At 47.3% G+C, this 27,484-nt stretch overlaps 1 protein-coding gene across 1 annotated transcript; it reads left to right on the top strand.

Annotated features, from left to right (window-relative positions):
* The first annotated feature begins 2,999 nt into the window (after nucleotides 1-2,999).
* LOC122392595 lies at nucleotides 3,000-26,493 on the top strand. The gene is made up of 3 exons (XM_043387645.1): nucleotides 3,000-3,310; nucleotides 25,353-25,480; nucleotides 25,683-26,493. Exons 1-3 carry the CDS (start codon nucleotides 3,013-3,015, stop codon nucleotides 25,782-25,784), a joined length of 528 nt encoding a protein of 175 aa, XP_043243580.1. The 5' UTR covers nucleotides 3,000-3,012; the 3' UTR covers nucleotides 25,785-26,493.
* The last annotated feature ends 991 nt before the right edge of the window (nucleotides 26,494-27,484 follow it).

The following is a 27,484-nucleotide window of genomic DNA, read 5'->3' as shown; positions in this document are numbered from 1 at the left end:
AAGTGAACTATTTCCTTTAAAAATATCAAGCTCCACATCGGGAGAATCATCAGGTCGCTTGGCGTAGGACGAGAGCGTTGGTTTCAGAAGACACTAACGCCTAAGTGTGTGGGATCGAATCCTCGCGACCTCTAATAGTTTTACAGATACAGGCCGGCATAGGGCCAGTCGTTTGTTGACGCTCCAGATCGATCATTTTAAATCCAGCAGCGTCGCTGACGTGGGGCTTGGAAATGTCGCGGGCCTGCACTTCTCAAAATAGAGGTAGGTATGGACTTCCCAGTTCCCACTGCTGGACTCCTCTGGTCATAATGCTGGACTCCTCGGTCCACCTACACGCTACCAAAACGTATATAATTAGGTACTCGTATCTACAACACGCTGCTCAGTCATTTTGTAAAATGGCTAGGTATTTTGTAAAATGCCTAGGCATTTTGCAAAATGACTGGAGAGCCAGTCATTTTGTAAAATGCCTAGGCTTTTTGCAAAAAGCCTGGAAAATCAGGCATTTTGCAAAATGCCTAGGCATTTTACAAAATGACTGATTTTCTAAAGTGCCTGCAACATATACTTTATACATAGGTGTGGATATGAGGATGGGAGGGGTGGAAGGGACAGAATGGGAGAATGGGATGGAAGCAAGTAAAAAAGATGGAAGCGTGCCGGGAAGGGATGGAGACGGTGGAAGAATACTGAATAGGATAAGAGTGGGAGTGTATTGGGTCGGGTGGGAAGGGTTGGGGACGGTGCAAGAATGGGAGGCTGGGAAGGTGTGAATAAATAGAAGCCCGAAGGAGTGGGGAGGTATGAGGAAGGAAGGGGCAGTGCAGAGGATGGGGATAGATAGAGACGAGGGAGGGTGGAAGGGAATGGACAGGGCAGGTAGAGAGGTTGTGAGGGGGCAGGCGGGAGGAATGAGGAGAGGATGGGAGGATGGGGACAGTGGGTCGGTGAGAAGCATTTTGAGGACACCGGCAGGGCCGCCACCGCTGGGGACAGCAGGTGGGAGGGTGGGGACGGTGGGCAGGGTGGGTCGCTGGTGGTAGGTAGGCCGCCCTGAGGACACCGCGGGGCCACCGCTGCCGGGGCAGCAGGTGGGAGGGTGGGGACGGTGGGCAGGCAGGGCGCTGGTGGGTAGGTCTGAGGATACCGGCAGGGCCGCCGTCGCCGCTGGGGGCGGCAGGTGGTCGCCCGTGTCTGCCCGTCTCCGTCACAGGGGGCGACCCGCTCATGCAGCTAACATGACCCGCACCAGACAGACGTCCTCAAGGTCCCCCACTGTGTCCCCGCTCCCCTCCTCCCCTCCCTTGTGTCTCCCACCCCCTCCCCTCCCCACACCGCTACGTCATCTGATGAGCAGCAGAAAGCTTTACTTTATATTCATAATCTGTAAACACGTGATTCTGTTTAAAAAGCGAGGCATTTTCAAGTATATAGAAATCACATTTGAAGTGCGAGTTGCCAACTTTTTTTCTGCGCATAATGACAAAAAAGCAAAATTACCCTTGAAATGTATTCATCATAGTAGTCACGACTGCCAAAAAGGTACGTCATGCTTATAAAGAAAAAGGACGGAGGGACGGAAGGAAAAAAAGAACTCAATGAATTAAACGATTCCGTCCTTGTTGGTTATCATAAAGGTTCCGTCCCTCTACCCCTCCCCCTTCGTTGTTTTTCTAGGATGCGTTTTTCGTCTAAATGATCAAGAGCTTTAGTAAATGAAACAGGAATTATTTCCTGCAATATTTTCTTATAAATTTCGTCACAAAGAATGCAATAAGACTAAGAAAATACTGTGTGATCGCTATATAGGTATAATAAAATGAGAACCTGCAATTATTTGGGATCATATTTGAATTTTTGTGGGACCGGGGGCTGTTGTCTGCTACGATATATAGCCTTTGCCTTGGCTACGATCAAGGATAATATAGATAGGCGAAGTATGTAATATGTTGTAGTCTTTCCTGCTAGGCTGAAACACATCATAGATTGTTTTTGCGTATAAATGTGGTAATGCCTATGTCTTACTCAGTGATAGGGTGTTTAATAAGCGGTAAGGGAACAACGCAGACACCCTGAGTTAGCGTGGCGGCTCGGGACAGGTGGTAGAGATAAAAAAGGTGGCGGTCTATAGGCACTTGGTCTGCATGTCAAATTGACTAATTTTCGTCTGAAATAACTCCCGACCAATGTTATACAGTTCACATATCGATTAGCATGCAGCTTGAAACACATTTCGCACAAGTTGCTCTCGCAACCAGCTAAATATCGTATCTATGCCGTAAAAAGCGCTGCTGAAGAGCAGCGCTATTTCTGGTGCGTCATTTTTCACGAACAACGCAAAGTCTTACGTCACCAGAGGCGTCTTTGTCTCTTTATGATACGGAAACGCGTCCTTTTGGGTGGGGGTAGCGTCAATCTGGCTTCGTTCTTTTAACAGGTTCCGTCTTTCGTCTTCGTCCTTTTATGATAACCAAATTCCGTCTAATCTTAGAAATGACGGAGCGTCCCTCCGTTCTTTTCTTTATAAGAATGGCCATGACCTCATCTGAGTTCCTGACCATGGTTCATCGCCTGTCATCTCAGGTTTCCTCCCAGACCTATATAGAAGGGAATTACGAGCATGGCAAAAGTTAGGACCTCAAAGACAGGGGTTGGGTTTACTATTGATTAGCTTTTCTCCAGCAACGAACAGCATGGAAGTTTCAGAATATCACGGCAGTTGTTGAACATCAGTTGTTGTCTTCTATAGGCATCGTTTCCTTCCGATACTAACTACCTACCTTGACCATTTTTGTTGCGAAGATCCTAACGGACGGTATCAGGTATCACGGAACAGGTAATTATGAATTTACATCACCTAGATTCAAATTAACAGCAGTGACATCTGTGTACAGAATCTCTGCAGCAAATCATCCACCGGTGTCGGATGTGGGACCGCCACCGCGCCGGTCGGGCCGTGTTTTCCAGCTGAACCAGGAAGTTCGGTCGGTGTGTCTGCTCTGACGACCCATGGCGACGGTCCGGGCGGGGCCGGCGGCGCTCCAAAGTGACGGCTCTGTCGCGCGCCGCTGTGGGCGGGGGAGTGAGGAGAGGAGCGGTGTCAGTCACCGGCGGCCCGCACCCGGCCGCCCGTACCCACTCGGGTCGAGGTCGACGCCGCCGTACAGGAGTCGGTGCCGGCGTCGGCGGCCGGCAGACCGACTCCCGACGCCGCCGGCGACGACAGCAGACCGAGTCCCGACGCCGCCGGCGACGACAGCTCCGCGCGGCCGCCCCGACAGACCGGACATGTCGCTCCTCCACCGCGGTAAGTGGCCAGAGGCGGGCTCACAGGAGAGCTGAACTTCCGTTAGAGAGACGTCCTCCAAACTCTGGAATGTGTTCCTCTGGCAGGCAGCATCGAAACTCAGAGACATGCTCATCCCGATGGAGAGACGTCATTACAGCTGTGCGAACATGATATTGTAGTTATCCTTGACATGTATTAGTTCTGCGCTCCCTTGCCGTTTCCGGAAGCCTGTTCCAAACTCATGCATCTATAAATGCACGTGCCAAAACACTAAATATAAAAAATGCATCAATCCATAGACACAAGGCTAGCGCTTCTATGTGTTTTGATGTCCCTTCCTAGCTCCTTGATGTGACTGTCACTACTGCTAAACGCTGTACATACCTAGTATTGAACGTTCTACAATTGTTCTAGACGTGGTCCGAAAATAAATAAGTCATATCAGAGAGACACGGGCCAGCAACCACATTTTTCACAAACTCCATTACCAAGTAACTGGCGAAGTGCCGGGCAGCTACTTTCTTGGCAGTATGTCTCGGCTTGGTGTGGCGAAGGCGTGCTTTACAAGAAATGCTGCATAGAACTCGCTGCCAGCTGCATGTGCACGCGGTCGTCTGTGGTTTGCGGTTAACTTGCGTGCTTTATCAGTCATTGCATTGCAATGCAGGTTGCATTAAATCTTGGTGATTGAACACATATAGGCATTTGAATCCAGCAACTTTGTCAAAAATGACCTAAGCAATAAGCATGTTACTTGAGTGTTATGTATTCGCTGTAAGGCCCATCGGGACGCAGCCTTCAAACAAGAACGCACCTTGAGGGCTATATGTCGAGAAATCAAGCTTTTTGCGCACTATGCTGCTCCAAATTGCTATTTTTCTTTTGATCTCCATTGATATAATAATAATTTGTTCTGAAAGGCATAACTACGGTAACTTCGAATTTGGCAGAGGGATTCGCAGTAGCCAGCATGACACCCCGTACGCCAAAGCGCTAAAATGGTCGGCACATCACCAAAGTTACAGCTTGAACTTCGTTAACGGCAGTCGTCAGTCTCTGCTAGTTCGGACGACTGTAGTAAAGTAATCTTGGTTCGGATTACCCCTAAATAATAATTAAGCTAAAATGGCCTTCATGTCGGGCGTTGCGGACAAAGACATGCAGTATTTCATTGGTGCATTTTCAGTACGCCGGTAAATAGAAATGGCCCGGATAAGTCTGAGTTATAAGAGTGGCCAGCCACCGTTAGCAGGGCGCATATGTTACGCTGGATCAGCCCTACGAAAACAGTGAGGTCTGCGGACGGCGTGGGACAGACGGTCACAGTGATGTAACACACGCCACGTTCCTTTTTGACCCGCGCACGACTGATAAATATCTCACAACACGAGTGACTGGAGGGGTGACTCCTCAGAGCCACCTCCTATCTCCCGAAAATTCAAACGGCATTTGATTTTGATGGTCCGAGAACTGTCGAGAAAAACCTAATTTTGTTTACCTCAAGGTCAACGATGACATCACAGTTCAGACAAAAGTAAATATTATCAATATTCTAACATGTTCATTGTTCAGTTTGTTAAATCTGCGGGCTCTGACCGACACTAAACAAGTCACATGGGCTCATTTTTGTTTACACGCTCATAAAATCATGCTGAAAGTACTCTGTGGTTATCGAGCAGCCTGTTTTTCATGTTTGAGATTAAATCTAGGTCACGCTAGGTCACAAAATGTAATTGTATTTTAAGCATCACAAGTCATACGACATGTAGGTATTGTATTTTTTCCCATGTATCATTCGAAAACAATGCAGTCTGTGCCATTCGAAGCCATTTTCAGCTGCTTATACTGAACCTCAGGTCACGGTTAGGTAAAAAGGTCAAATTTTAAGTATTTTTTTTTAACCGAAAACATGTCTGTCAACTGCAGGATGAGTTCAGGAATACGGTGATGCTAATGTTTTTGGTGTACGATGCTTAACCCTCGCCCGTAAACGGTGTTTTGCCACCTTCGCCCATGCAGGGGGGGGGGTTGGTGCGACCCCCCCTGGCGTTTGAAAACGGAGCGTCGTAGAGCTTAGCGGAAAATACCAACGGATTGCTCTCAACGAGATCTCGCGATTGGTGGTATATTTTTGGTCCTAGGTCAACATTTGACCTACTTATGACCGGTCAAAGGTCAAATTTTCGGAAAAATCTAACTTTTTCAGATTTCCGCGCCGATTGTGGCAAAACGGTAAAAGATATCGACTCGAAACCTTCACTATCGTGATCCGTGATCCATTCTCTATCGTTTGGTGTATATTTCGATGTCATAACTCTAAAAATGATGCGTTGGGAGCATCGGAAGTCTGCAAGGTCATTTGTGCATTGGGTCACGTCAGGCGTGTGACGTCACTGACCTGACCCTGACCCAAAATGAACTACAAGAAACAACCGACGATGCCTGAAATGGATAGCAAATTCGAATTCAGGGCATCAAAATACCGCGAAAAGGCATACAAAGTCTGCAAGGCCATTTGTGCATTGGGTCACGTCAGGCGTGTGACGTCACTGACCTGACCCTGACCCAAAATGAACTACAAGAAACAACTGACGATGCCTGAAATGGATAGCAAATTCGAATTCAGGGCATCAAAATACCCCGAAAAGGCATACAAGTGCAAGAAGTCATTACAGGTCAACCGAGGTCACTGACCTGACCTTGACCTTTAGTAACCTTCAAAATGTCAACGGACATTGTGCCAATGTCAAATCAGCCAGTTGTGATTCTAAAACAATCCATTAGTGTGTCAGGTCAGTCGGCATTTATACCAATGTGAAGCAATCTCCAATTTAGCGTAAATCTGGACGGAGGTTGTTCCCTTTATGACGTCATAACTCCGTGACCTGACATGACCTTGACAAAAAATTTTTTACCAAAAGTTGCGCAAAGGATGCCCCAAAGGGTACTGAAAAATTGAGCAGGCTATCTGAAACGGTTCGGCGTGTAGCTAAGAAAAACCTCAGGGGGGGGGGGGGTGCACCCCCCCCCCTACATGGGCGAGGGTTAAAACGTACTAAAAATTGCATTTGAAATGTTGATAATGATCAAATAGTTAACAACGGTAAAACATAAAAGCCCATAATTTACATTTTTGGCATGATCGGGCTTAACCCGCGCCCCGTAGGGGGGGCCGAAACGGCCCCCCCTGTCCTTTTCGATCGATATCTCCTAAACCGCTTCAGATATCGCCACCAAACTTTCAGGACCCCTCCGGGAATCAATTTTACACATTGTGACCAAAAAATTTTCCAGAGGCTATGATAGGTTGGCCACAAATGACGTCAGAATGACGTCATGTTCTGTCATTTTCGACCGAATAAAGACCTTCGCGAGAAGACCTGTCAGGCCTACAGCTTTGAAGATACAGAAAAATGATCGAGACATAAAAGATGTAGAATTGACAGGGCTACAAAACTGCTATCTCGGATTTTTGAAATTTTTGAGTTTTGAACCCCAAAAATCAAAAAAACATTTTTTTGGATATATTAGCCAAAAAATCCAAAAAGTTTTTTGAGTTTCAAAAAACCGGAATATATGTGATAGTACCTACCGTTTTCTATCTACATACCGAATTTCAGATCGATACCTCGTTTTTTGGCCAAGTTATAGCGAAAAAAACTGTTCAAAATTGATGACGTCAAATTTTCAAACTCAATTTTTGGCAGTTCTAGACCTCGTAGAGCAAAACAAAGACCACCATTAGACTCCCCGTGACGAGCTGCATCGAATAGATACCCATTTTATGCAAAAATATCAACTTTGAAATTTGACCTTATTTGACCTGACCTTGACCTGACCTTCACCAAAACGTGACCTAGGCTGGCCCCAAAGGCTGCCTAACCCACATAATCGCATTTGTCATGTAAAATGAACCATAAAACATGTATCACACGACACTTTCATATTGTGACCCCGTTGACCTGACCTCGCTGTGACCTGACCTGGTATCAGTGACCTCAGATAGCAAAGTATGTGTTTGACGAACAATGTACCATCGATGGTTTTCAATAAATTACCAATTAACTCGATTTCACAACACATTTCTTGAAATGCCTGTGAACGGTGAAAATCTGACCTTTGACCTGACCTGTGACGTCATCGGTTTGACCTAGGTCAATGAAATTTGGTCACAAGGTAGTTCCCGGGTGGGGCTATCGAACGCCGTTTGAATTTTGAAAATCGGCCGGTAACTTTCCGAGATCTTAGGGGGGGGGGCCGAAACGGCCCCCCCCCCTACGGGTGGTAGGGTCTGCCGGTAGCCCTACGGGGCGCGGGTTAAGCTGTCTTGAGTATGTATTTGAATCTGTTACATAAGAGCAGTTTTTTCGAAAACAAACTTATATAGTAAGTATTTTAGAAATATACAGGTACTCCCTAGCCGGCACAGGGGGTAGATACAACCCCCTGAGGTTTTTCGCCAATAACTCGCGTAAAAGGCATCCGATCGCGACGAAACTTTTATAGTACTCTCACGTTGATCCATTTTACACCCACCCTGAAAATTTCATGACCCTGACCCAAATGACCTTTGACCTGTAACCTAATTTTCGGGAGCATGTTTGGCCAGAATCGCGATTCGGCGTGTGTCGGCTCGCATTAGCCGCGCGTTTGCAGTCTTTTCGTGGCTTCAAGCGTTCAAATGTGATTTGACGTTGCTCCCATGCATTCGGGTGGATGTCAAGGTCATCTGAATGTCAGGTCAGGTCATTGACCTTTAATGACCTGGGCTCACTTTTTCGAGTTTTATACGTTTCTAGGCTAGTTTTTGGAGCTGAATTCAAATTTAGAAACCATTTGAACATTTACAAAGTAGATTTGGTGCCTTCGAAACATGCTACGAACCTGTCAGAGGCGGTTGACACCTACTACGAATACCCAGCAAAACCGCTACTGGTTGACCTGACCTGACCTGACCCGACCTGACATAAATGCATAAAGACATCATCTGTGATAAAAACTAACATGATATTCGTGATCAGCACCCTGAAAAACCTCTCTAGAAACCACACTTTACGACATTCTAACAGGTCCCGATTTTCCCGACTTTTGGGCAATTGATCTGACCTGGAAGGGCAACCGATGACCTAGGACCTTAACCCTCGCCGACTGAGGAGGGGGGCAGGGTTTTTTTCGTGATAGCGCCGAACACGCTGGCGATAGAGAGCTGTAACTTGGCATACCTGACCTTTAATTCAAGTCGGATCTTTGGAAACCAACCGCATTTTCGGATCAGGTCAGGTCCCTGACCTATGACGTCATAAGTGAACCTCTGCACGGTCTTCAGATGTCACAACTTCGCAACGCCCTCACTGCCAGAGGAGTTTTCACAGGGAAATGAAGCTTGCAGGATCTAGTATCCATTACAAGTCTCACAACTTGTATATCTCGGATTTTTCTTAAAGGTCATATGAGGTCAGGCCATTTTCGTGACCTCACCATTATCCCTCGCCGGCACAGGGGGGGGGGGGGTTTCGATGCAACCCCCCCCTAAGGTTTTTCGCAAATCACTCGCGTAAAAAGCGGCCGATCGCGACGAAACTTTCAGTACCCTCGCATTGATCAATTTTACACCTACCCTGAAAATTTCATGACCCTGACCCCAATGACCTTCGACCTGTGACCTCTTTTCCGAGACCATGTTTGGCCGGAATCGCGATTCGGCGTATGTCGGCTAACATTAGCCGCGCGTTTGCAAGCTTTTTGTGGTTTCAAACGCTCAAACATGTGATTTGATGTCGCTCCCATACATTAGGGTGGGTGTCAAGGTCACCTGAAGGTCAGGTCAGGTCATTGACCTTTGGTGACCTCGGGTGACCTCGGTTCACTTTTCGAGTTTTACATCAGTTTCTAGGATAGTTTTTGGAGCTGAATTCGAATTTGGCAACCATTTGAACATTTACGAAGTAGTTTTGGTGCCTTCGTAACATGTTACGAAGCTGTCAGAGGCGGTTGACACGTATTACGAATACCCGTCACAACCCCTACCGGTTGACCTGACCTGACCTGACCCGACCTGGTCTAAATGCTTAAAGACATCATCTCTGATCAAAACTAACACGATATTCGTGATCAGCACCCCGGAAAACCACATAGCAGCCACAATTTACGACTTTCTAACAGGTCCCGATTTTCCCGGTTTTCGGGTCATTGACCTGACCTGGAAGGTCATCCGATGACCTAGGACCTTAAAATTGGGTATCATCGGCTTCGTCTCGTGACGGGCAACACGCTCGTTTTTTCCGCGAAGCTCTAGCTCGATCAGGGGCCAAACGCGAGGGGGGTCGTTCCAACCCCCCCCCCTTGTGCCGTCGAAGGACGCAAAATGGCCTGTGCCGGCGAGGGTTATAAGTCAATGGGGAAAAATGAAAACTGCTATTCTGGCACCAGGAACGATCTCCAACTATCTCAAGCACACAGAATCGTGATTTGACGCACTCCTTGCAAGGTTAGATGCGTCCCTTTTGCAATGTTGACCTTGCGTGACGTCATTTATGACGTCATCAAGGTCAGTTTTTCGTCAATAACTCCAGATCCAATTGAGCTAGCGAGTCGGGAAAGCTACCCATGTACTCAGGAGGACCTGCCGAATCGAATGATATGCGACATGACCTCTTTCGTCCAGCTTCGTGACCTGGGGGCGCTGACCTGACCGTGACCTGAGGTCAACACCCTAAGTTGACCTGACCCAAACAAAAAGTATATCATTAGACGCGCCTGATGGAGGCGAGCACGATGCTGCCAAAATCGGCGCTCTGCGGCCGTTTTTGCGAAGTTATTCACCAAAAACTGAACCGTACCTTGGGGCACTTGACCTAACCTCAGAGGTCACTTTTTGACCTATGACCTTAAAATCGGGTACCAATCTCTGCGTCTCGTAACGGCGCACACGCTCGTTTTTTCCGAGACGCGCTAGCTCCACCAGGGGCGAAACGGACGGCGAGGGGGGGTCGTACCCCCCCCCCCGGCCGGCGCGTATGTAGAAAACCAATGGGTCCGGCGAGGGTTCAACTTGGGTAGCATCGGCTTCCCCTCGTCACGCGCAACACGCTCGTCTTTTCCGCAAAGCTCTAGCTAGATCAGGGGCCAAACGCGAGGGGGTCGTAGCAACCCTGGAAAATGGTCGTACAACGTACCAACCCCTTATACCCTTGTGCCGTCGAAGGACGCGAAATGGCCTGTGCCGGCGAGGGTTAAGATTTCACACATGCACATCTCAGAATTGTCAAATAAATTGGCAATTCAAACATAACTTTGGTGGCCCTTGTGTGATCATCCAACGCAAAAATATCAGTGCTAGAACTCCAGCAATAATAGGCTCTTGAGAACGCATTGCTTCACATCAAAATCAACCAAACAATGACGGCAGCTACGAAAGTTTCCTTTGTAGGGGTTCTGTAGAGTCCCTCTCTAATCAACTGCGGGTTAATGTAACAGTTTAGCACACATGCAGCTGCATCTGCTCACATGGAACACAGTTTGTTGATGCGTTTCAATCGACGAGTATTTTTTATTGTAAGGAGGTATAGTCTGAGAAATCATAGGTTTTCAACGATTATAATCGTAAAGCGGCCTATTTTTTGCCAGCTGATCCAAAAATGCCATAAATCTCTGGTATGAAACAATTACTTTTCATTGAATTATTGAGAGCGTTCGATCACATTGGCGCGCCCCGTTTGGCGGTAGTTTGATAATCTCTGGCAGGTAGGCACTCTCGGCTGCATTTAGGCAGCATTCGGAAACAAACAAGACAATCGCTCTTGTTCAGCCGGAACTACGCTGTGCCGGCCGGCAGAAGCACGGCGTCGAAAAATGCAGAAACCGGAGGTGCTAAAACCACAACAATGCCTACCTATAACCTGGCCTCTGTAGCTTGTATACGTTTGGGAGGGCGTGCTTTGCTGTATATGAAGGATGTCAAATGATCAAATGTTTTAGAAACTTGATATTATTTGTGATTATGAACTCCGTCAAATCACTCCGATAAATGTATCCTCGGTGACTGGAGAGATACGTTCCGGGACAGGAGACATCCGGGCGAGTTTTGTATGGGGGCGTCGCCGACGCCCCCTCGACTCCCCGCTGACATTTTGCAACTAGTTCTTTGTCGCAGAGCTGTCTTTGTCAACAAGCAGGGACCAAGTTTCTTTGAACAACAGCAAACATATAAGCAAACGTTTTGCTGAACACATTGTCCCGACATCTCCTAGCGATCAAAGTCGCTCTGTGATTTTCCAATCACCTTGTTTTTCTTAGTTGAATTGAAATGGTCAAGTTATTCACATACGAGTAATAAACCTGTAAAATAGAAATGTTAAGTACAAAAAAGGTTGAAAGACACGAATGAAAATGAATCGAGAAAAAGCTCCGAGGCGACCCTCACCGTGCACGTAAAGAGTGGAGATTGATTATTTATTACGTGGATATTGAGTACCAAAATATGTTTTTGATAACAATTCGCTTCCTGAAGTCTAGCCATTTCAACTCATTCAAATAAAATAACTTTTTACGAGACCAATGTAAGACACAATGAAACTCTTCATAAAGCATAGCAAATATCAACAAGTGTCACAACTGCAAACCTTATAAGCATCAGAAACATAGCAAACGTTAATCAACGCCAGACTGGGGTACATGCTTTGTAAAGCGTCCAACGGGGAGGGGCTATTTATAGTATAGCTGAGCTCAGTGGCGTAGCCAGAAATCAGCGAAAGGGGGGGCCATGGTGCTCGAGGGGGCGACTTTTTCCCTTGAGAGGGGCGCCATAGTGAGCTAGTGACAGGGGGTCAGTCTAAAATGTAACGTCATATATATTCATGCATGATTTAGGTACTAAGTGTTACTACGGAACCGGCACGAGTATCAGAACCAGATTTCACTGATTTTTCATAAAATCCAATTAATGCAATTTGCAGCCCAGTGTTTTTTATCAAAAGCCTTTATCTTTATGCATATTTAGCACGATATAGGAAACGAGCTCAGGCTACGGACATGTTATTCTCAAAATACACACCCATTCGAATTCGAAACGGTAAAATATGCGTTGATCGATAGGCACAATCTTTATTCTTTGCAAAAAAAGCATACAGGTTCACTCACTGAACCAAAGTGACCTGTGGACTGCAGCCTCTGGTCGACCGGGGTGGCCGTGCTTAGAATCTCAGACACTCATGACTGCATGAGTGCCAGATGGGTGAGGCGTAAAACTGTCCCACATAGTGGCACGAAGGTTAAGAATGTCTTCGGCCGGCGTAGTATAGAAGACGACTTTTGATGATGTGAGTGTGCATGGTCGACTTTGAATAAGTGCCATAGAAACCTGCTGATCTCACCGAACATTCGCCTTGCGTAATCCCCAGACCAAATATCTTCATTGAGGGCCAGGTCAATTTTGCGACCTCTCTATAAGTACCTATAAGTTACCGATTACCTATAAGTTAACCCGCGCCGTGCTGGTGGCCTGTGCTTTCCGTGTCGTGCTGGGGGGGGGGTGTTTTCACGCCCCCCCCCCTCTAACTCGGCTCCTGGGCCACGTAGCGACACGCGGTAAGAGGAAATCGAAAGAGCTTCAAAAATAATGATGGAAAGACTTCGTTTCAATTTTAGGTCAGGTGAAAGGTCAGGTCACCAGAGATCATCAAAGGTAAAATTTAGTCCATTTCAACAATTTTGGAAACTGCCAACGGCTAACTCGGGAACCAATAGAGCTGTACATACAGCGCCGCGGAAAAGCGCATTCGATAGCCCTTTTACAGGCTTTTCTGAATATTGCTCTCGGATTTGATCTCAGGTCAATGGTTTAGCCTCCAGAGGGCAAAAATTCCAAAAATAACAGTTTTTATGAAAAGCGTTTGTCTGCAATAACATTTGGTTCAAGACAGTGACGATATTTATTTGGCCTGCCTCTTGTTCCTCTCGTCGAGACGCGTCGAATGAACTATACGTTGACCTTGAAAGGTTATTTTAAAAAATTTGACCGCAGGTCAAGGTCATGACCTGACCAGAAAGGGTCATTCTGCAGATCAGTCGATCCGTATCGTCGAGCTGACCACATCTGACGTGTTTTCACCGCTCTAGCACGTCTCTATCAAAAGTTGAAGCCAAAAAAAAAACGTTTATGGTGATAAAATAGGTGACCGTTTATGACCTGAGATGACCTCAAGGGCGAATAAAAGGACACATGTGCATTTTTACGATTCAGTGTGCTATGTTTACCTATGAACCGATGTTTAAGGGGGTTTTAAACGACATTCGTCCAAAAAGAGGCGCATTTCATTTTTCTCCCACTGACTTGAGGTCCCAAAATTGACCTGACCTTTGGTCACAGAAATAAAAAGTCCGAGATGAACATTTTATGCATATTGTTAGTCTTATCAATCTCTAAAAGTTTCAAAAGTGATCGTTCAGTCGGTGTAGCTATAGCGGGTCTTTTAACTTTTTTGAGGTAAGGTCACTTGACGTGCCCTAGTGACCTGACCTTGAACGACCCTCATCTGAAATTTAACAAGCTGTGTAGAAAAGATGTATGAACAGGTGTACCAAAGACAGCACAGGCGCTGCGCGACGCCGTTTTTTAGATGTTCGCAAGAAAAAAACCTAAGGGGGCGTAACCCCGCCCCCCCCCTCCAGCACGGCGCGGATTAATGGGAGACAATTGAAATGCTCTTCTTCTGAACGAAAACAACATCAACCATCGGGATGCAGGTAAATATGACACATTTAATCGGTAAATGTCACTCGTGATGTGACCACTTTTATGTTACTGAGGTCATCTCAGGTCATGAAAGGTCTCCAGTAGATTTTGGACAATAACTTTTGATAGAGATATGGTAGAGCAATGAAACACCCTATATAATTATTTTCCTTCTCGAAAATATGGATCGACTAATATGCAATATGACCTTTACCGGTTAGGTTATGACCTTTACCTTAGGTCAAATTCTCAAATGCCCTTTTAATGTCAAATTCTAGTTCATTTGACTCGTCTGTCTCGAAAAATGGAACACGATGCTGGTTGAACTAATCTCGTGCAGGTCTGAGCCAAAAGTATTACAGATAAACGTCCTCCGCGAAAACGCATATTTTGAGGCTAAAACGTTTACCTTAGGTCAAATCTGAGTGATAATCAATAAGAGAGAGCATAAAAAAGAGCTATCGAATATGCGCTTTGCTGCGGCGCTGTAGTTCAATTTCTTTCTGAATCCTGACTTATGCGCCGCTTTGTCGAAAAATGTCAACATCGGCGAAATTTGATTTTCGGCTGTCGCTGGTGACCTGACCAGACCTTCGACCAGTTCGACCTAACCTTAAAATGATCTAAGTAGTTTTGTAATAGTTTTTGACACTCTTTCGAACGCCGCCTACTGCGTGTCTCGACATGGCCCACAAGCTGAGTTAGAAGTGGGTGTTCAAACACTCCCAGCAGGTTCAATAAAAAAAGCGCTTACGCTGGGGGCGGCACCGCACTGCTAGGCGCTGTCGGCATGGCAATAATGGGCGGCACAGCGCTGAGGGGCGCCACTTGCATTGAGGGATGGCATTGTACGGTGAAGGGGCAGCGTCGCATTGAGGGGCGGTATCGCAACGAGGGTGGCACTTACAAGGATGCCTAATAAGGAACGCTTGGCACATCCAAGCCCAGCTCGGCGCCGCCTAGCTGCTGCATCTTGAAAAGGGCCCTTGGTGTCGATGAGAAAGCCCCATTGTCAAATAATTGCCTAGTGTCAGTGGTTTCGGGGGGGGGGGGGGCGACCGAAGTATCCCATGCAGTTTCGCGTCAGTGACTACTGGAGGGCGTCAACGACCTCGGATAGGGCGAATGTGATCTTCAGAAGGGCACCGGGTGCTCTAGAGGGGTGCAATGCTTGGATGGGGTCACTGCTGCCTTCAGTAGGGCGTCGGACGCTCTGGAGGGGCGCCATTGATCTCGGATGGTCCGACTGGGATTTTCAGAGGAGTATCAGTGGTTTCAGAGGGGCGCCATTGATTAAGGATGGGCCGACTGAAGCCCCGGTTCAGGTGGGCGCCAGTGGCTCTTGAGGGGCGCCAGCGACCTAGGATTGATGGGGCGACTGTGATCTTTAGAACGGCGTTGAAGGGCGCCATTGGGCATGGATGGGGCCACTGTTGCCTTCAGCAGGGCGCCGCAGGGAGGCTCTGGAGGGGCGTGAGCTTGGGTGGGCCGACTGTAGTCTCCAGGGGCGTTGTCTCGGATGGGGCGAATGTGATTTTCAGAGGGGTGCCGGGTAGTCTAGAAGGGCGCCATTGGTTTCAGAGGGCTGCCATCGATCTTAAGATGGGGCAGCTGTAACCTTCGTTTAGATGGGCGTGATCTTCAGAAGCGGGCCGGACGCTCTGGAGGGGCGTCATTGGGCTTGAATGGCCAATGGGGCGACTTAAGTCTCAAGCGGGACGACTTCAGTCTCAAGGGGGTGGGGCGCTAGTGGCTCTTGAGGGCGCTATTGATCTCGGATAGGGCGACTGTGATCTTGAGAAGAATGCGGGTGCTTTAGAGGGGCGCCAGTGGTTTCAGGGATCGATCTTGGGTGGGTCGATTGGGGCAGCTGTGAACTTCAGAGGGGCGCCGGGTGCTCTAGAGGGGCGCCATCAAGCTTTAATGGGGCGACTGTTCCGTTTAGGTGGGTGCCAGCGGCTCGTCAGGGGCGCCATCGACCCTGGGGGTTCGGAATATTCTGGTTTCCGGAGGGGCGCCCTTCAACATTTGGGGGCTAAGGTCGTATTTGGGGGTGCCCTGGAGATTATTTAGGTGTCCAGGCACCCCCAAAGAGATATTGAGTTCGATCCCTGCCTGCACATCACTTTTTAATTCATGTTCTCTCTGTAAAACGGCATCAGCCTAGTCGGCGCTAATTTAAATATCCATTTGAGTAGGATTTCGGGTTTTTTGAAACGCTCAGTTTTTGCAGCGAGCTTTTTCTCTTAGGGCTTACGAGATATCTGCGTGCACACATATCTCTTCAGCATTGCGCGTGACATGGAATGCGGCTGAATTCACGTGCGATTGTGAGTGAGGTACCCCCAGTTGGAAGATTCGGCTGTAGAATATGTAGTTTTAAATACGTAGTTTGACGTAGATCTCGGAAAAGTGAGATACGGCCAGGAATGAGTGTGGGTACTTCCGTCCTGAAGATTCTGATCGGCGCCGATTCAAATAATTCGCCGTGCATATCTCGGCTTATTGACGACCGATTGACACGAGACAAACACCGATCGATACCAAATGGCTCGGGGGGGGGGGGGATAGAGTGGCAAGTTTTCCTACCCGACGAACCCGGAATTATCCCGAGGGGGTAGGGGTTGGAGTAGAGTCGGGGGAACGGGGGGGGTGAGTGCAAGTACCAAGTACTTTCGCAAGTACCAAGCAAGTACCAAGTACTTTTACAAGTACCAAGCAAGTACCAAGTACTTATGCAAATACCAAGCAAGTACCAAGTACTTTGGCAGATACCGAGTACTTATGCAAGTACCAAGTACTTTGGCAAGTACCGAGTACTTTGGCAAGTACTAAGTACTTTTGCAAGTTCAGCAAGTTTTTCGCCAATATCGAAGCTTCTAGACGTCCGATCGTCACCGGAAAAACACCATTCGATCCCAAATTTTCTCCCGAATCTTTTTATGGCCAAAGCGACGCGGAGCGAGCCAAGATATCTTGTATAGTATACTATTTGAGTAGGATTTCGGGTTTTTTGAAATGCTCAGTTTTTGCAGCGAGCTTTTTCTCTTAGGGCTTGCGAGATAGCTGCGTGCACACATATCTCTTCAGCATTGCGCGTGACATGGAATGCGGCTGAATTCACGTGACAAACTCGATGGCGGTCCCTCCATTCCGGAGAAATTCGCCGTCACCATATGCTTAACACAGAGCCGAGCGGCGGCTGACAGGTGGCCGGCTCTCGGGAGATCGGCAGCCGACACTCGAAAAATCGACAACCCGCCGCTGAATGCGCGTGCGGCAGTGCTGAGCCGAGTCGTTCCCACGGTCTGAGGTACCCCCAGTTTGAAGATTCGGCTGTAGAATATGTAGTTTTAAATACGTAGTTTGACGTACATCTCGGAAAAGTGAGATACGGCCAGAAATGAGTGTGGGTCCCTCCGTTCTGAAGATTCTGATCGACGCCGATTGAAATAATTCGTCGTGCATATCTCGGCTTATTGACGACCGATTGACACGGGATAAACACCGATCGATACCAAATGGCTCTGTGGGGGGGGGGGGGGGAGTAGAGTGGCAAGTTTTCCTACCCGACGAACCCGGAATTATCCCGAGGGGGTAGGTGTGGGAGTAGAGTCGGGGGAACGGGGGGGGCGAGTGCAAGTACCAAGTACTTTCGCAAGTACCAAGCAAGTACCAAGTACTTTTACAAGTACCAAGCAAGTACCAAGTACTTATGGAAATACCAAGCAAGTACCAAGTACTTTGGCAAATACCGAGTACTTATGCAAATACCAAGCAAGTACCAAGTACTTTGGCAAGTACCGAGTACTTTGGCAAGTACCAAGCAAGTACCAAGTACTTTTGCAAGTTCAGCAAGTTTTTCGCCAATATCGAAGCTTCTAGACGTCCGATCGTCACCGGAAAAACACCCATCGATCCCAAATTTTCTCCCTCATACTTTGATTGCCAAAGCGACGCGGAGCGAGCCAAGATATCTTGTATAGTATACTATTTGACTAGGATTTCGGGTTTTTTGAAACGCTCAGTTTTTGCAGCGAGCTTTTTCTCTTAGGGCCTGCGAGATAGCTGCGTGCACACATATCTCTTCAGCATTGCGCGTGACATGGAATGCGGCTGAATTCACGTGCTTTTGTGAGCGAGGTGCTTCCCTCCGGGAGAAATTCGCCGTCCCCATATGCTTAACACAGAGCCGAGCGGCGGCTGACAGGTGGCCGGCTCTCGGGAGATCGGCAGCCGACACTCGAAAAATCGACAAGCCGCCGCTGAATGCGCGTGCGGCAGTGCTGAGCCGAGTCGTTCCCACGGTCTGAGGTACCCCCAGTTTGAAGATTCGGCTGTAGAATATGTAGTTTTAAATACGTAGTTTGACGTACATCTCGGAAAAGTGAGATACGGCCAGAAATGAGTGTGGGTCCCTTCGTTCTGAAGATTCTGATCGACGCCGATTGAAATAATTCGCCGTGCATATCTCGGCTTATTGACGACCGATTGACACGGGATAAACACCGATCGATACCAAATGGCTCTGTGGGGAGGGGGGGAGTAGAGTGGCAAGTTTTCCTACCCGACGAACCCGGAATTATCCCGACGGGGTAGGTGTGGGAGTAGAGTCGGGGGAACGGGGGAGGGGGGCGAGTGCAAGTACCAAGTACTTTCGCAAGTACCAAGCAAGTACCAAGTACTTTTACAAGTACCAAGCAAGTACCAAGTACTTATGGAAATACCAAGCAAGTACCAAGTACTTTGGCAAATACCGAGTACTTATGCAAATACCAAGCAAGTACCAAGTACTTTGGCAAGTACCGAGTACTTTGGCAAGTACCAAGCATGTACCAAGTACTTTTGCAAGTTCAGCAAGTTTTTCGCCAATATCGAAGCTTCTAGACGTCCGATCGTCACCGGGAAAACACCATTCGATCCCAATTTTTCTCCCGAATCTTTTTATGGCCAAAGCGACGCGGAGCGAGCCAAGATATCTTGTATAGTATACTATTTGACTAGGATTTGGCGTTATTTGAAACGCTCAGTTTTTGCAGCGAGCTTTTTCTCTTAGGGCTTGCGAGATACCCGCGGAAACACATATCTCTTCAGCATTGCAACAGACATGGAATGCGGCTGAATTCACGTGCTTTTGTGAGCGAGGTGCTTCCCTCCGGGAGAAATTCGCCGTCCCCATATGCTTAACATAGAGCCGAGCGGCGGCTGACAGGTGGCCGGCTCTCGGGAGATCGGCAGCCGACACTCGAAAAATCGACAAGCCGCCGCTGAATGCGCGTGCGGCAGTGCTGAGCCGAGTCGTTCCCACGGTCTGAGGTACCCCCAGTTTGAAGATTCGGCTGTAGAATATGTAGTTTTAAATACGTAGTTTGACGTACATCTCGGAAAAGTGAGATACGGCCAGAAATGAGTGTGGGTCCCTCCGTTCTGAAGATTCTGATCGACGCCGATTGAAATAATTCGCCGTGCATATCTCGGCTTATTGACGACCGATTGACACGGGATCAACACCGATCGATACCAAATGGCTCTGTGGGGGGGGGGGGGAGTAGAGTGGCAAGTTTTCCTACCCGACGAACCCGGAATTATCCCGAGGGGGTAGGTGTGGGAGTAGAGTCGGGGGAACGGGGGGGGCGAGTGCAAGTACCAAGTACTTTCGCAAGTACCAAGCAAGTACCAAGTACTTTTACAAGTACCAAGCAAGTACCAAGTACTTATGGAAATACCAAGCAAGTACCAAGTACTTTGGCAAATACCGAGTACTTATGCAAATACCAAGCAAGTACCAAGTACTTTGGCAAGTACCGAGTACTTTGGCAAGTACCAAGCAAGTACCAAGTACTTTTGCAAGTTCAGCAAGTTTTTCGCCAATATCGAAGCTTCTAGACGTCCGGTCGTCACCGGAAAAACACCATTCGATCCCAAATTTTCTCCCGAATCTTTTTATGGCCAAAGCGACGCGGAGCGAGCCAAGATATCTTGTATAGTATACTATTTGACTAGGATTTCGGGTTTTTTGAAGCGCTGAGTTTTTGCAGCGAGCTTTTTCTCTTAGGGCTTGCGAGATATCTGCGTGCACACATATCTCTTCAGCATTGCGCGTGACATGGAATGCGGCTGAATTCACGTGCGATTGTGAGTGAGGTACCCCCAGTTGGAAGATTCGGCTGTAGAATATGTAGTTTTAAATACGTAGTTTGACGTAAATCTCGGAAAAGTGAGATACGGCCAGGAATGAGTGTGGGTACCTCCGTCCTGAAGATTCTGATCGGCGCCGATTGAAATAATTCGCGGTGCGTATCTCGGCTTATTGACGACCGATTGACACGGGACAAACACCGATCGATACCAAATGGCTCTGGGGGGGGGGGGGATAGAGTGGCAAGTTTTCCTACCCGACGAACCCGGAATTATCCCGAGGAGGTAGGGGTGGGAGTAGAGTCGGGGGAACAAGGGGGGGGGGCGAGTACAAGTACCAAGCAAGTACCAAGTACTTTCGCAAGTACCAAGTACTTTTACAAGTACCAAGCAAGTACCAAGTACTTTTGCAAATACCAAGCAAGTACCAAGTACTTTGGCAAATACCGAGTACTTATGCAAATACCAAGCAAGTACCAAGTACTTTGGCAAGTACCGAGTACTTTGGCAAGTACCAAGCAAGTACCAAGTACTTTTGCAAGTTCACCAAGTTTTTCCCCAATATCGAAGCTTCTAGACGTCCGATCGTCACCGGAAAAACACCATTCGATCCCAAATTTTCTCCTACATCTTTTTATGGCCAACGCGACGCGGAGCGAGCCAAGATATCTTGTTTAATTATCTATTTGACTAGGATTTCGGGTTTTTTGAATTGCTCAGTTTTTGCAGCGAGCTTTTTCTCTTAGGGCTTGCGAGATATCTGCGTGCACACATATCTCTTCAGCATTGCGCGTGACATGGAATGCGGCTGAATTCACGTGCGATTGTGAGTGAGGTACCCCCAGTTGGAAGATTCGGCTGTAGAATATGTAGTTTTAAATACGTAGTTTGACGTAGATCTCGGAAAAGTGAGATACGGCCAGGAATGAGTGTGGGTTCCTCCGTCCTGAAGATTCTGATCGGCGCCGATTGAAATAATTCGCCGTGCATGCATATCTCGGCTTATTGACGACCGATTGACACGGGACAAACACCGATCGATACCAAATGGCTCTGGGGGGGGGGGGGATAGAGTGGCAAGTTTTCCTACCCGACGAACCCGGAATTATCCCGAGGGGGTAGGGGTGCGAGTAGAGTCGGGGGAACGGGGGGGGGGCGAGTGCAAGTACCAAGTACTTTCGCAAGTACCAAGCAAGTACCAAGTACTTTTACAAGTACCAAGCAAGTACCAAGTACTTTAGCAAATACCGAGTACTTATGCAAATACCAAGCAAGTACCAAGTACTTTGGCAAGTACCGAGTACTTTGGCAAGTACCAAGCAAGTACCAAGTACTTTTGAAAGTTCAGCAAGTTTTTCGCCGATATCGAAGCTTCTAGACGTCCGATTGTCACCGGAAAAAACACCATTCGATCCCAAATTTTCTCCTTAATCATTTTATGGCCAACGCGACGCGGAGCGAGCCAAGATATCTTGTATAATATACCATTTGAGTAGGATTGCGGGTTTTTTGAAACGCTCAGTTTTCGCAGCGAGCTTTTCCTGTTAGGGCTTGCGAGATATCTGCGTGCACACATATCTCTTCAGCATTAGACGATGACCAGGAATGCGGCTGATTCACGTGCTTTTGTGAGCGAGGTGCTTCCCTCCGGGAGAAATTCGCCGTCCCCATATGCTTAACACAGAGCCGAGCGGCGGCTGACAGGTGGCCGGCTCTCGGGAGATCGGCAGCCGACACTCGAAAAATCGACAAGCCGCCGCTGAATGCGCGTGCGGCAGTGCTGAGCCGAGTCGTTCCCACGGTCTGAGGTACCCCCAGTTTGAAGATTCGGCTGTAGAATATGTAGTTTCAAATAGGTAGTTTGACGTACATCTCGGAAAAGTGAGATACGGCCAGAAATGAGTGTGGGTCCCTCCGTTCTGAAGATTCTGATCGACGCCGATTGAAATAATTCGCCGTGCATATCTCGGCTTATTGACGACCGATTGACACGGGATCAACACCGATCGATACCAAATGGCTCTGTGGGGGGGGGGAGTAGAGTGGCAAGTTTTCCTACCCGACGAACCCGGAATTATCCCGAGGGGGTAGGTGTGGGAGTAGAGTCGGGGGAACGGGGGGGGGCGAGTGCAAGTACCAAGTACTTTCGCAAGTACCAAGCAAGTACCAAGTACTTTTACAAGTACCAAGCAAGTACCAAGTACTTATGGAAATACCAAGCAAGTACCAAGTACTTTGGCAAATACCGAGTACTTATGCAAATACCAAGCAAGTACCAAGTACTTTAGCAAGTACCGAGTACTTTGGCAAGTACCAAGCAAGTACCAAGTACTTTTGCAAGTTCAGCAAGTTTTTCGCCAATATCGAAGCTTCTAGACGTCCGATCGTCACCGGAAAAACACCATTCGATCCCAAATTTTCTCCCGAATCTTTTTATGGCCAAAGCGACGCGGAGCGAGCCAAGATATCTTGTTGGGGCGCCATTTGGGCGGCTGGGCGGAAAGGGGGGGCCATGGCCCCCATGGCCCCCCCTGTCTACGCCACTGGCTGAGCTATAGTAGGGTAAGGTGCCTAATTAGCGACCCCCTTAATTTGAACCGTCATTGCTCACGCTCTGTGGGTGCCACTGTATTACTGGCTTGATTTTCGGAGAGATCGTTCATTTTTCTATTAAAATATAGTCATTTTCTGCCCCAATATTCACTAACTTATTTGTAGTGAGCATTTTGGCAAACCATTGCAAAAAACACTAATAGGGAACTCTTCCCGATTAGCGACCGGGGAGGGTCGCTAATAAGTCTATGGGTTTCCCCATATTAAAAATGGCAAAAAATGCGACGCCTGAAAAGATAAAATATGATCTCAAAAAGGTAACCTACTACGCAAAGCACTCAATCACTCGAACAGGGACGTTTATCCAACACATTTGCGTAAGTAAAAACTGATCACGTAATGCACCGAAGGCGAAAAGAAGGCGGAAACCCAAATTTTGCGGTCTATCTCGTAGGATATTCGAGGTCCGCGCTGAATTCGGCACCCCCGCAGTCGGTGACGACATTTGGCATCCCCTGCCACACATTGCAAGCTTCAGCAACACCTCATTTTCATTTCTCTCTTTTCCCCTTTCTTTCCCTTCTTGAGCTGTTTGCGACCATGTCAGGCGCAAATAGCAAATATGAGATGCGACACATTTTTAACCGCCATGCTGTGCACAGTTGAGCGATTCACTATGGGAAAATGGCAATCCATTGAAAAAGGAATGTCGATTCAGAATAAAAAGGGTGCATCATCCTAATGTGCATCGCTTTTCATCAGAGAGGGCCCAAACACACACATTTTGGATAAGAAACTAGTCATTTTTATTTAAACTCACCTGAAACGTCCCACAAGAAACATCGACGACCGGAAAGTAATTTAATTTGATAACCAAAGTTTGGCTGACCTTTTGACGATGTTTTTACCCCGTTTTCTCTTGCCAGTTTTTCTGTAGGGAGGTAGGTCGCAAATCGGAAAGGGTCGCTAATTAGGCACCTTACCCTATAGCTGACTCCGAAACTACTGGGCTGGTTGTCAAAATTCAAACGGCGTCTGATAGCCCCGGAAAAACTGTCGAGCGAAACCTAATTCTATGGACCTCGAGGTCACCGATGACGTCACAGGTCAGGTCAAAGTAAAAATTATCGATGTTTGGCTTGTTCATATTTTGGGCTCTGGCTGCCGTCTTATAAGTCAGATCAGGCTGATTTTTGGTTTACACACTCGTGAACAGATGCTTTAGATACCCTGAGGGTACCAAACCTGTACTTTGATTTTCAGGTCAGGGTCAGGTCATCATAGTTCACGGAAATCTTATGTCATAAGTCGGTCACGTGACACATGTTTTATGTTCCATTTGGGCCATAGATTTCGAATTCGGTGTCGCCTGTGTCTTTTGAGGCCATTTTCATCTGAATATAGTTCAGGTCAGGTCCCAATTTCAGGTAAAAAAAGGTCAAATTTTGAAGTTGAATTTTTTCAACAAAAAACATGTCTATCGGATCACGGATGCAGTTTGAGCTCAGGAACACGATGGTGCTATTTATACTGGTGTACGACATCAAATTCGTATATAAAGATTGATTTGAAAATTTGAAACTGTGAAATTTTTGCTATGATGCGTATAGCTTGGCCATTTTTGAGGATACCTAGCTAAAACTTGCTAGAGTAAGTTATAAACATGTTTTCTATCATATTTATTCCGTTTTTTTATGTAAATTTTTTTTTGAAAAAAATAAAACTACAATTTTTGAATTTTAATATATATATAATTTTCAAAATGTTGAAAAATTTTGAAAATTTGAGATAGCAGTTTGATAGCGCAGTCTATTTTGAGTCCTCTTATGCAAATAAATCGGATCTAGCTAAAAAACTGAGCTCTTGGGAGTGATTCCCGTGGTTCAATGTTTTGCGTCGAAATCGGCCGAACATGACGTCACTCTGACGTCATTTCCGGATGACCTATGATAGATACGAAGTTCAAATTTTGACACAAGGTGTCAAATTGATGCAGCCGAAGGTACTGAAAGTTTGGCGGCAATATGTCAAGCGGTTTAAAGGTTATTGCAGAAAAACGGGAGGGGGGCTATGAATAGCCCTCTCCCGTGGGGCGCGGGTTAAATATCGGTAAATGTGCTTTGTTGACTAATCCGCTTAGGGCGATTGATTGAGAGGATTATTTATATCTAGCATTGTCACGCCTACCAGCGACAAACATGAATTCGCTCTCGTTAACATGAGTAAATTAAGTGGATTTAGAGAGCAATACCACTTAACGGCAATGCTTCATTATCATTTTGTGTAAGTCACCACCTCATGCTCATCGATCTGCTCTTTATCCAAAGTCCAATTACCTGAATGAAGCCCGTGCCCGCGACGCCGCTTATTGTGGGTCTGCTTCATTTCTGTATGTTTCCGTTCAGTCACATGCCTACTAGTTTTCAGTCTGTTTCCGTTTCAGTGTTGGCCCTATGCCTGCCAGTTTTCGGTCTGTTTCTCTTCCAATGCTGATCCATGTTCATGCTCTTTTTGGTGGGCTTTCGTTCGAACGTTAGTCTTATGTCTGCGGGTGTTCCGAGTGACTGAAATTCGGTCGGCCTTCGTTCCAACGTGCTGATCCACTGTCTGCTGATGTTCGGTCTGGTTCCGTTCCAGTACTGATCCTGTGCCTGCTGCTGGTTCAGCTGGCCCGAATCGACGCCCAGTTCTTCACTGACACGGGAACGATGAAGGTGATGCCGCGCGTCAGAAGGACCCAGCAGATGCCGGTCGGAGATGATGAGGTAAGGAGGAGTCATTGGGGACGAACCTATACCCATCGCAAGTCATTGTTATAAATGCGTGTGCAATGTAAACGGAGTGCAAAATGCCATTTTTGTAATTCAATGCGTTAATTTGAACTCATGAGATCCTGTCATCTTTTAGTGTTTGTTGCTTAGCTACCTACTACAAAAATGCAATCTTGCATGTTTCGATTGTCGTCAGGTGCTGGCTTTGGAAACGAGAAGTGGGACAATCCTGCATCTGGTGCCTTTCGCGACGACGTCATCCGGGGAGCGAGTGTTTATCGAGAACGTAAGAGCATAGCGCGGCCCAAGTGCCAGGCCTGATGACAAACGGCGCGGGCTCTCGCCGGGAGGAGAAAAGCGCCACTGACCAGCCTGTGTGTGGGCCGGTCAGTGGGTGGATTGGTGCTATTGATCGGCCGAGGCGGCGGTGATCTCCATCATATAGTCACCGCGATCTCCATAACATAACGTCTGCGTGCCAGATAATAATCATGCGCGGTCGGTATGTAACAAGTGGTATTTTCTGGCCAAGGCACAAACCTTGTGTAAATAGCCGTGACATTATTAATTTCGGCCAGTCAGGCCTGCGCTGAGCTCGTAAACCCAGTCCGGTCCGGTCAGTCTCCTCAGTCTGACGTGGTTTGATCCAGTCAGACCTGAACGGACGCGATCGACCTAGTTCTCCCGGACTCGGATTAGTCCATGTCGGGACAATGTGCAGCGCGTGGGAGGCGAAAAGTGTTCAGGAGCTATGTAGGATGACGTTTGTTTGCAGTGTGGGACGCCAATAGCTTCATTCACAGGACGACGATCAGAATTCAGTGGAACGGGCTCGCAGTCCTTACTTCGAATATTTCCCGTAATTCGTTGCAGACCATGACAAGGTGATACAAAGCGTGCGAATATTTTCGTAATATTTAGAAACAATAGGAACGAATCGATGTAAATATGCACACGAGGCTGACTGTGTGTTATCGAAATAATAAATAAAACAGCTGAGACAACCACATTGGCGTGTGAAATGCTACCCGGCATTGGAAGGAAGTAGTGATAGGCAAGGATTGTCGCGATTGATTCGTAATTTCGGCCATGACACCGCACAACTCGACATTCATACCAAATGAATGAGAATCCCTTCGCTAGCGTAGCGGAATTTCATCACAAAACGCAGTAGGGGAGAGAGGTCATATTGCGCCATGTTCTTAACCCGCGCCCCGTAGGGCTACCGGCGGACCCTACCACCCGTAGGGGGGGGGGCCGTTTCGGCCCCCCCCCTAAGATCTCGGAAAGTTACCGGCCGATTTTCAAAATTCAAACGGCGTTCGATAGCCCCACCCGGGAACTACCTTGTGACCAAATTTCATTGACCTAGGTCAAACCGATGACGTCACAGGTCAGGTCAAAGGTCAGAATTTCACCGTTCACAGGCAATTCAAGAAATGTGCTGTGAAAGCGAATAAATTGGTAATTTATTGAAAACCATCGATGGTGCATTGTTCGTCAAACACATACTTTGCTATCTGAGGTCACTGATACCAGGTCAGGTCACAGCGAGGTCAGGTCACCGGGGGTCACAATATGAATGTGTCGTGTGATACATGTTTTATGGTCCATTTTACATGACAAATGCGATTATGTGGATTAGGCAGCCTTTGGGGCCAGCCTAGGTCACGTTTTGGTGAAGGTCAGGTCAAGGTCAGGTCAAATTAGGTCAAATTTTAAAGTTGATATTTTTGCATAAAATGGGTATCGATTCGATGCAGCTCGTCACGGGGAGTCTAATGGTGGTCTTTGTTTTGCTCTACGAGTTCTAGAATTGCCAAAAATTGAGTTTGAAAATTTGACGTCATCATTTTTGAAGTTTTTTCGCTATAACTTGGCCAAAAAACGAGGTATCGATCTGAAGTTTGGTATGTAGATAGAAGACGGTAGGCACTATCACATATATTCCGTTTTTTTCGAAACTCAAAAAACTTTTTGGATTTTTTGGCGAATATA

Source organism: Amphibalanus amphitrite, unplaced genomic scaffold (assembly GCF_019059575.1).
Source record: "Amphibalanus amphitrite isolate SeventyFive unplaced genomic scaffold, NRLGWU_Aamphi_draft 000493F_arrow, whole genome shotgun sequence".
NCBI lineage: Eukaryota > Metazoa > Arthropoda > Thecostraca > Balanomorpha > Balanidae > Amphibalanus > Amphibalanus amphitrite.
Note: the sequence above shows the minus strand (reverse complement) of the source record. Positions and strands in the feature narration are given on the sequence as shown.

Excerpts from the sequence above, each read along its gene's own strand:
- LOC122392595 (XM_043387645.1), top strand. The coding sequence starts at position 3,013 with ATGGCGACGGTCCGGGCGGGGCCGGCGGCGCTCCAAAGTGACGGCTCT. Across the intron at positions 3,311-25,352 it reads CATGTCGCTCCTCCACCGCG|TACTGATCCTGTGCCTGCTG; the intron begins GTAAGTGGCCAG and ends GTTCCGTTCCAG. Across the intron at positions 25,481-25,682 it reads TGCCGGTCGGAGATGATGAG|GTGCTGGCTTTGGAAACGAG; the intron begins GTAAGGAGGAGT and ends GATTGTCGTCAG.